The sequence below is a fragment of the Acanthopagrus latus genome, chromosome 5 (assembly GCF_904848185.1).
Source record: "Acanthopagrus latus isolate v.2019 chromosome 5, fAcaLat1.1, whole genome shotgun sequence".
In the NCBI taxonomy this organism is placed as follows: domain Eukaryota; kingdom Metazoa; phylum Chordata; class Actinopteri; order Spariformes; family Sparidae; genus Acanthopagrus; species Acanthopagrus latus.
In genome coordinates, this window is record NC_051043.1 from 9,689,396 (window position 1) to 9,699,830 (window position 10,435).

Consider the following 10,435-nt stretch of genomic DNA (forward strand, 5'->3'; position numbering starts at 1 on the left):
TGTCTTCAAGTTGCCACTCTGCGGACTGTGTTGCAGAACCAGATCCCCTGGGGTATGGTTACTTTCAAGGTCAGCTGGGTTAGGTTACAAAGATTCAGGCTTTCAGAAGGATTCGAAGTAATCAAATGGACAAAGACAGACAAAGTTACAGAAAGCATGTTAGAAGGAAACCAGCGTAGACCTGGGAAAGAAAACCATTTTGTTTTATGTGTCCACGTGGACAGCCTGGGTTTTATTCCAGAAAACACCATGTGAGTGGGTGAGAAAAAAGGCCAGTGCAGCTATTGTGGACGTTGGTGAAAACAGGACATCAGCATCACTGAGGGGGCACAGTGTTTGCTGCTGGTGGGCTGCCGGTGTCTATGGTTACTCTAAATGGCTCATGTTAGTGACTATTGTGGCATTGTTTATGGCATAAAGCTGGCACAGCAAAGATGGCAGGTGCCCTGGAGACAAAGACTCAAAGACTGACCACACAATGAAACTGTCAGCATTTATGTTTGCATATGGATGTATCTGCATGTTTTTTTCCTCTTTGCAGAAAAGCTTAGCAGTGCTAATTACTGAACTTGATTTTTTTTTTTTATGTTAACTACAAGCTGGCTTTAAAAAGTTACTTCTGTCCTTGCAAAGACACAGATGAAGCCTGTAAAATGTTGCTAATGTACAGATTACATTTTCAGAATCACTATGCCACTGGCTGACTGTATTTCACTTTGAGGCACAGATCATGGTGGATAAACAGTAGTTTGACAATCAGTGTCTGTGGAAGCGAGCACAAAGGCTTGCTGAAACACTTAACACTGGCCTTTCATGGGGCCTTTATGGGGAGACAGGGTACCACAATTGCACAACCTTTACACAGCAGATGGTCCAGTGACATTCAGAGTAATCTAAGAGAGAGAAAGTACTGAAAGATGCTGATGTCACAGATTTCAAACAGGAAGTGAAAATCTAATAATAACAAGGCGAGGTGTTGTAGATAACAGTAGTGATTAAATGTTCAGTGTTATGCAGCTTCTTGTCGAATTATTCAGTACAGTATGTTTCAGCAGCCTGACTGAGTGAATAGGTTGCAGCTGAGGATGAGCAGTTCCAAAATGATTTTTGGGCAATGTCATGGGAATATTCTTGTACCTACTCAAAATAAACCAAAAGTCAAATTTGCACAAAATTGATCAAATTCAATTGAACAGGTTTTTGCCATTTTGGGACACAAAAGCATGAGCAACTCTGTGCTTACAGAACCAACTGAATACACCTGTTTTTTTTTTGTTTTTTTAATTGGGACCAAAGGTCAATGGGGTCTATTCTGGACCAAGATCCATCCTCAATCCAAGTTTTTTGGGTAACTTTTTAGTAGTTTTTGTGTAATCCTGTAAACAAATCAACCAACACGGTGAAAACATAACCTCTCTGGTGGAGTTAACAAATAAAACAATTGACTTAAACCTATGACCATAAATACATGACGTAGAAGTCAACAATAAAAACTGTAAGACTGACAAAAAAACAAACAAAAACTGACAATACAATAAGTAACCGTATTGTCTTATCATACGTATAATTCTATGAAGCGGCAACAGCTTACATTTCATTGAGAAACCCTGTGCTGTAAAATGACAGACAAGTTAACCTTGACCTTGGACAGACTGTATATTATATTACATATCATATTACAAATATTCTCATTAGTTACGGAAGAGTGTTATATAGATCCAATATCTGAAACTTTATAGCTCAACTTGTAACTATGACTGTGGGTGTAGCATGTGATCAGCCAGTGCTATTATTGTGCTCATGTCACACTTCCTTTCTCAGTATTTTTAGGCTCATACATTTCAGTCTACATGCTGTTGTGTGATAACATGACTATTTTAGTTTTGTGTGGAACAACAGTGTTTAAAACATTATTTATTATTATTATTATTATTATTATTATTATTATTATTATTATTATTTGCGGTATTGTTAGTATTGGCAAAATTATGGACATTTGTTGCAACAAATAGACATCAGTGACGCTTAAAAAGTTGTATCTTTGTTTTAGTAATCAGAACTCACGAATCCAAATAGTTAGTTAGTTAGTTAGTTAGTTAGTTAGACAATTAGTTAGTTAAGCTCTTTACTTGATGTTCTATCGAACAGAGGGTGAGTAAAAAATGACCACATTTTAACCGAACTTAACCTTTTACACTCATGTTTCTCTTACTTAACTTCTCTCTTCTCTTACTTGATTTTTTATCTGGAATTTGACTGTAGAGGAAGCATGACCTCAATTTTCTCACTCTTCCTCTCAAGCTGTGTAACTTATCTGTGATGGCAGCTACGGGACTCACTGCCCTCCCCACACATTGTTTTGAGTTTTGACCGTAACACATTTGACAGTCATCATTATGTCTTAAAATGTATCCAATTCCCATGAGGTGCATTTTTTTAAAACCCTCTGGGGACGGATATCTCATTCTCCCTCTTTAGTCATTGCAGCTCGATACAGGCTTTGTTGGTTTGCAAATAAATTTGCAGTAAAAAATGCAATTAACCTGTAGGACGACAGAATGTGGGGGCAAAAGAACACCTGTCAGTACATCTGGTCTTATCTGTAAATGTCCTGTCATCGTGTATGTGTCCACTCATTAATGCTTCCTGTCCCTAGCTGAGGCTTGAAGCTCCAGAGTCGTGGTGTTGTGACATTTTAGTCGTAACGAGAAGTCGCGGCAAGCTGACATTCTCCTAATTGGTTACGGGACTGGAGGTTGAAGAGCGCCTCAGTGGGTACACTCCTGCAGGGGTCAGGTCATCTCTCTCATCAGCATCTTACCTTCCTTCCGTCCTTCCTGGGCTTTGACTGCATTACCGGCCGCTGAATTGATGTCGGTCTGACTAACAGTAATTAGGCCAATGAAAAGGTCTTGCTCATTTGTTTGCATTTATTTAATTTACTTCTCAAAGTGGGTGTGCAGTTCTGCGCTGAAAAGCAGCCTTGATCAGTGCCTTTGGTGGAGCCTCGGTCTTATTGGTGATATGGCGACATCTAGAGGTCTTTGCAGGTGACTGTTTTTTTTTTGTTTTTTTTTCATAGTGGACTTTGGTTTGGCAGTTAAACTCTTCCTCCACTATAAAACATTGCTTTAATGATTAATGTGTTGTTTCACCCAGATGTTTCAGTTGTTTAACTGTGCATGTCTGGCGTTGTCAGGTCATCAGTAATGATTACCATCACTTGTTAGCATGTCCTGTTCATAGATTATTTTATTATATAACAGGAGCTTAATGTACATAATGTGATGCACTGTCTCTCCCTCTGTCTGAGAGTGTCATTTGCAAAAAGGGTCTAAATCTGATATCTGATGCACATTAAGGCTGGGCTCGCAGCCTGCTGTGCCCAGCGGTGCAGGGCTGCCTGTGTGTGCTCCGGGTTCTTTGGCCATATTGCTCAAATCACATTGCAGCGCTTTCATCTGAGTCTAGATCAAACGGAATGTGACCAGAGCAGCATGTCCTCTGCCCTTTACCTCCGAACACCCCGCGCACTGCTTTCATTGACATGACCTCGCCCATTTCTGTATGTATTTGCCAACACATCATTTTCATTTGAGAGGACAAAAATTCTTTTATCTGAATCTGCTTCAAAAGTTAATTGGGTCTATTCCGGGCCAAAACCCATCCTCCATCCATGTTTTGTGAAAATTTGCTCAGTAGTCTGTAATCCTGCCAACAAACCAACAAACATCTTTTTTTTTGTGTTTCCTTCTCAATCTGATTGTTTTCCAGGTACCCATTCCAAACACAAGTACAGCCTGCATGCACGGGGTGTTGGAGTTCCTGTACTGCGGTCTGCTGACACCCTGTCCTGGTTTGGAGCCCATGGAACTAATTGTTCTGGCCAACCGTCTCTGTTTGCCACGCCTTGTCGCCCTCACAGGTACCGGCTCTCTTTGCAGTATTAGAAAGGTTTCCCAGTGAAATGTGGGAGGATGTGATTTTGACAGTGTTTTATCACTGACTCAGTAAAAGACCGTAGATGCACTGAGCTGTGATAAACAACAGACTTTCGGAGAATTTCTGACATGGAATGGCGAATGTCAATGGTGCATGTAAACAGTGAATATTGACCTGATCATGTACATTTCATGCCTCTACAGAACAGCATGCTGTGGATGAGCTTCTCCAGTTGGCAGTGAAGGGGGGCGACATTGATGGACAGGTGTTGGCTTACCTCGAGGTTGCACAGGTCTGTCCTTGCCTCTGTCCCTTACAGAACAATTCTATTAGATTGCATTAATGCTTCCTTTGAAGTTGCATTTTTAAAGCGATGAATAGTAATCATATATGTAGTTGAGTTTAATGTTCGTCTCGCTATGGTAACCTTTTCTTCTGTTTTTCTGTTTGCAGTTCCACAATGCCAAGCAACTATCAGCTTGGTGTCTCCATCACATCTGCACTAATTATAACAGCATCTGCCGCAAGTTTCCCAAAGACATGAAGGCCATGTCTCCAGGTACACCTCGTCTTTCTTTACCCGGATAATCTGCCCGTCTTGGTGGATTGCAGGTTTTCTGTTAGTAGGACTCCTGCAAATGTTTTTTTTTTTTTTTTTTGTGCTGTGCTAGTTTGAGCAATTTTAACATGCCGTGACTTGTTCAAGGGAAGCATTTGGTTCGAGTGGGAAGGCTGATTTTCTTGTTTTTTTTTGTACTGGTGCTAGGTAGCTAAAAATGAAAATAATAGTAGAAGAAACACATTAGTCCCTCATGAGCAAAGAAAATGAAGTCTAGCACCAAGTACATTAAAGGCAAAACATCCATCTCACCTTTACTGAAAGTGTCAATACATTCTAATACATTTTCTGTACGTGTCTATGTCCTCCTGTCTGCAGAGAACCAGAGACATTTTGAGAAGCAGCGCTGGCCTCCTGTGTGGTTCCTGAAGGAGGAGGACCGCTACCTGCGCTCCCAGAAGGAGCGTGAGCGTGAGGAGGAGATCTTGCGCAAGCAGCACACCAAACGGGGCTGGTGTTTCTGGAGGCACCCGTCCTCCTCTCCACACGTCTCCTAGAGGGTTCCCTCCACTGACTCCTTCATCTGCACCTGGGCCGTCCCACCCAGGATAACTAACCCCCTCCCCCCTGCAACGCGTATAGAGGAGGTCGGCTTCGGACCCTCTGTCACTGGAGAAAGGACTGTCAGTGCTACTATGCCTGAATGTCAGCATGTCTGGGGGAATGTATGTGCCTCTTTATACTTGTGGGTGACTTCACGAGTGGATTTTTGGGATGCTTGTGTGACAAGTGTAGACTTAACCGAAGGGTATGTGCGTGGGTGTGTGGGTGTCTGTTTTTTGCGGTTGTTATGATTGAGTGATGCTTCCGAGTTGAGTGCTTCCCGGTCGCCCTGATCTATAAGGGCCTGCGGCATCGCAGTGCAGCCCCTCATCCCCTCCTCCACAAGAGCTCTGTCCCGCCGCCAGCAGGTGTCCCAGCCTTCGAGTGATCGGACTGGGAGCAAGGGCTCTCTATATCTCTCAGTCTCCATCCTTCACACTGACCTTAAAGACTATTACACATTGACCACCGCAGCTCCTCTTGTGGAGCTTACCTCTGCCTTCACTTCTACGCAGACTGTTAGCTTGCACACACAGACCCGTGCGAAACATCCACCCCTCTAAAACCAGCACTGGATTCCCAGGAACTGACACGTGCAGTCTAATAATTACTTTGATATTATTTTTTTTTATATATATATATATATATATATATATATATATATATATTCTAGAACACTCTTATCAGGGTTAATGGCACACACTTTTCCCTGGACATGTTAAGGATGCTGAGGAGCGTTATTCCCAGTTTGAATGTAAGGGCAACCTTAAAACCATTAGCGAGTTAGAACGCCCCAGTCGGGAGGCTCGACTGGCTCTTGGTATAGTACTGATGTGGTCCTTGGTGCCCCATCACACACCCCTGCACCTCCCACCCCCTCTTCCTGCACACCACATGTGCAAAAAAGAAAAAAAAAAGTGAAATGAGTTGGATTCACCAAACTGCACTTCAGAGACATTCAAAGTGACCCCTCTATAGCAATGACAGGGGCGAAGAGGGCTAGCCTTACTTGATACCTCTGCAATGGAGGAATGACACAGTGTTAAACAAATCTGCTCTAACGTCCACGACCACTGGGTTGCGCTGAATCACCTCAGCCAGCCTGCCTTTACACCCCTACACCACTGGGGGCAGCACTGCTCAGGGCCCCTACACTAACCCTCACACTAAGTGACAGGAGTTTTTCTATGCCTGTGATTTCTTTACTCTCATTTCGATTATTATTAAGCTCGTCAGTATAACCTAAATCCTTGCAAGGTGTTAGAATGAAGCTAAAGCACACTCACAGTGTTAGCAGTGCATTTAGAGCTCTTGATTTTCACCTAATACTGAATACCAAAGCTGTGGTTCTTTTTTTTTTTTATCTCTTGCTTCCTCACTTTCTTCATGTCCTGCTCCCTTGCCTCCTCGAGCGACACGCGAGGGGATGGAGGAGAAAAAGAGGAAGTGTTTTTTTTTTTTTTTTTTTTAGGAGGAGGCAGCGTGATATAATTGAAATCCTTCCTCGTGGTGGTGTTTTCAGTCTGTGGCGTCACTGCTGGACATTGCCTTCCAGTCCTCTCGCTGGAATCCAACATGGTGCTTCAGACACAATAAGACAATGTCGGCACGAACACACAGACACACACGTCATGTCCGAGATTTAAGCGTCTTTCTCGTTGTTCAGTGTTTACCTGCAACGAGCGTGCAGAAATGTAATGATGGTATTGAAATTTGACACGTGAGCATTTCCAACTTTTTTTTTTCTTCTCCATATGCTAGCAGTTTGTAAGAGGTCATAATAGGTCAGTGCTGTCAGAATATGTAGATTTCTGATTTTTATGTACAGTGGTTACAACCTTGTAATGTCTTTTGCCGCTTTTGTATTCCAAAACAAGGGGATGTGTTCGATCATTTACTGGATATATAGCTGCATACGAGGGCATGTCTGATTTCTTCCGTCGTGGGTGCTAATTTCTTTGAGCTTTAGGACCGAATGTGAAAACGAGACTTGGTGGTGATGAGACTCTTTTAGCACGTTGTTCTATTTGTGGGTTTGTACCCCTCGGCTTTGCCCAGGCAACAGCGGGAGATAGACGGATTGTGTGAAACATGTGGTGCGTTCTGTCGACGGGAGGCGTGTTAAAGTCGTTGTCAGCCACGGATATAGAAGTCAGCCAGGATCTCACGCGACCCAAGTGAGAATTGAGCTGATTCCTCACTGAAAAGAGTGAAAGTGGGCTAAAAGAGAACAGTCGGCGTTTCACGCGGCCCACATATTCTGAAATTTCTCTAAACTCATCCCAGTGCAGGGCTTTGGGAATTAAGAAATGAGACCTAAAGAAGAGATGGCTGGATGGACTTCCATGGCCTCTTTTTTTTTTTTTTTTTTTTTAGAAGGGATGGTCATTAGACTTGTCTTATTAATAGTCGGTGTGACCCATTAAGGCTCTTCTCTTGGTCTATGTGCCTTATAGTTGGGCAAAGCTAAAAAGTAGTTGGAATTTCAGTTGAAACCTGCAGACAGGTTCTGCAGTGGTTGACATGATGGATGCACCACAATAATCTTTTTTATCTTTAAAATGGATTATGGCTTTGATTTTTTGCACCCTCCACCATGATCCTTCGAGAGGGTATTTCTTAGCCAACCGGAGCCATGCCTGTGGAGAATCTGTAGGCCTGCTGCTTGTTTTTATGCAGACAAACTGCCTTGAATTAAACAAGTATTACAGCAGATTGGTCTGGTCACATGGCCTTGGATTACCATGTTCCAGATTGGTAATTATTAGGATGTAGAAAGACTCACGTCATGGTTGGACATCTCTGCTGACCAGGTGAATGAGAGGTAGGGTTGATTCCTGTGTTTAAGCTCCAAAACCACTGACTTTGAGTACACTTTTTAATGAGCACTGGCTGGCCTGTGTGCTGTGAGGGTGCAGCCACTATTGGAATGTGGTTCATTTGCTAACTTTTTGTCACTATAATGACACTCAGTGTTGGAATGCACTTTCTTCTTTCTTTTTTTTTTTTTTTGTCTATGACGCTACCCTTTCTGTGCTTAGCATGAATTGTTCCTTGTGTAAGATTGTTTTTAAACATGATGATTGTAGCATGAGAACATTTTTTCCCACAACTTGCTCAGAGAGGAGCTGAGTGACACGACTCGTCCAGCGTCTCGTTTAGGGGTCTCGTAGGCACTGAATCCCACGGTAGCTCTCTTCTTGCTATGTGGCTTTATGCACAACTCAGTTTTATTGAATTCACTCAGCACAGCTTACGGTAGCATCACTAAATATACCACTTATAATATGCTGGGACATTTGCTCAGAAAACTAATGCGGAGTGTCTGTTGCTGCTGTACAGTGTTACAGCATTTTCCTATTATACTGTTACTGTAGTTAATACAATCAATCAGATTTTGTGAATTTGGGTAGAGGGCGTAAAAAATACAAGGCATAAATAGCTAAATTGGATCTGATATCAAGTGTTGTCATGCAAATATTTTAAGAATGTCCTAAATGGCTGAAAGCCAAGTGCAATGTTTGGGTTCAGCCAGCATGTAATGACCGAGGGATTGGATAAAGCATGATGCATGTTTCTGGGGTTAGGCATTTTAGAGTTTCTTAACCTTGGGACCCAATCTTGGGTCGCTTGGTATGCACATGGGGTTGTGGGAAATTTCTAAAACCAGAAAAAAAAGAGAGATAAAAAAGATAAATGAAATACTGTTGGTTTGAAATATATGCAAAAATCGCTATAATATGTGTTTGGGTACTTGGATACCTTTGATTAATGTAAACATGAGTATTATCTAATTATTGGGGTGAAAATTGAGAATTGTGGGTAATAAAAATATGATAATGATATACAGAGAGGGAGAGATGGAGAAAATAAAAACAATAAAAACCCTTCTTAGCTTTATCCTGCCCTCAATATTTGCTCTACACTGACCCCCACAGGCCAAAGTTACATTCATTTGGATTGTCTTGTCCTACATCCTTTTCACTCTCACATTCTCCTCACTTGTTTTCAGGCCTGACCCTCCTTTTTAAACATGAGGCCAAGTGACTGAGAGAACACCCTGTTTTCTGGTAGTCTTTGGTGTCTCCTCTCCCGTGCCTTCGGTGAAATCTCACACTTCTCGCTCAGTAACGGCTGGAGGCGCATTGTAAACTGCAGCCTTCTGGGGGTCAAAATAAAGTTGATTAAGCCAAGAAATGCACGTGCGTGAGCACAGAAAGAAAAGTATGGGCAGCTCTCTTCAATGTACAGTATCTTAACGTAGGTAGCTGCCTATTGGGGTCGGTGCGAGAAACTTGCAAAAGATAACACAAGATATGGAGCTTTACAAGTTGAGTGTGGTATCATCTATGCTGAAGCAGCGCAACAGAAAAGTCACGAGACGACCAAGAAACCCAGCAAACCAGCAGTTTATACAATGTTTTTCGCACTCTTTTAGGTGCCTGCACTTTCTCTTATGTAGCCTAATACGACTTTTTTGATAAGGATGCTGAGCGTTTATATTCACTTATTACTTTTTCCACTTGCTCATGAGCTCTTTCTCTCAGATTCAAGTATATATACTCTTTTGCTTCCACTATTTTAGCGGCAATTTATGTTGCAGTCATGCACAGAGTCGTGTATTCTAAGTTGGGGAACAACATCTGTGAACTGCTGGTTGGATTAAAGGCAGATAATCGCTGTGACGACTATATATACAGTATATCATGCATTAATGAAGATAGTTGTTATCCAGAGTACAGTCCAATGTTGTACATTTGATATAAATCCCATCTGGAAATAGCCTCTCACCTTGTAACTACTTACTACACTGTATCTATTAACTAAGCTGGTGTATACATAGGGTTGTATGCACAGACAGACCCAGGAGAGGGAAGGTGTTCATATAGACAGACATGGTGTGATTAACCCCTGGTCTATACTGTAATTTTTTAAGTGGATGGTATATACTGTATAGTATTGTTATGCACTTTTGTTTCCATTGACTCGGATGAGTTTCTTTAACATTTACCGCTCATGTAATTGTGTGTATTACAGTAAAAGGCAAACGAAAGAGCACACCACACTCACAAACCACAAAACGAAACGACTATCAAGGGCTTTCAAGAAAAAACACACAACAATCAGAATGTTTTGCTGCTTTTGCAAAAAAAAAAAAAAAAAAAAAAAAAAAAAAGTTTTGGAAACTAAAAAATTTGTAATATTTTTGAACCACTGTGATTTGTACAAAATTAAGAAAAAAGAAACAAAAGGAGATTTTTTTTTCTTTTTTTGCCATTTCAGTATTTTGATGTTTGACATGGATTTTATTAAAACTGTTAATCTTTTGAA

The 10,435-nt window shown here is 41.6% G+C and overlaps 1 protein-coding gene across 4 annotated transcripts in view; it reads left to right on the forward strand.

Annotated features, from left to right (window-relative positions):
* The window catches only part of rhobtb4 (Rho related BTB domain containing 4), a 44,687-nt gene extending 34,252 nt beyond the window's left edge, over nucleotides 1-10,435 (forward strand). For 3 of the 4 annotated variants that reach the window (XM_037098725.1, XM_037098727.1, XM_037098726.1), the window contains exons 9-12: nucleotides 3,775-3,925; nucleotides 4,146-4,234; nucleotides 4,396-4,501; nucleotides 4,880-5,058. In XM_037098725.1, the coding sequence (XP_036954620.1) occupies nucleotides 3,775-3,925; nucleotides 4,146-4,234; nucleotides 4,396-4,501; nucleotides 4,880-5,058 (525 nt within the window). Of the gene's footprint in view, nucleotides 1-3,774; nucleotides 3,926-4,145; nucleotides 4,235-4,395; nucleotides 4,502-4,879 lie in introns of all 4 variants that reach the window. The other variant, XM_037098724.1, reaches the window with a different exon arrangement.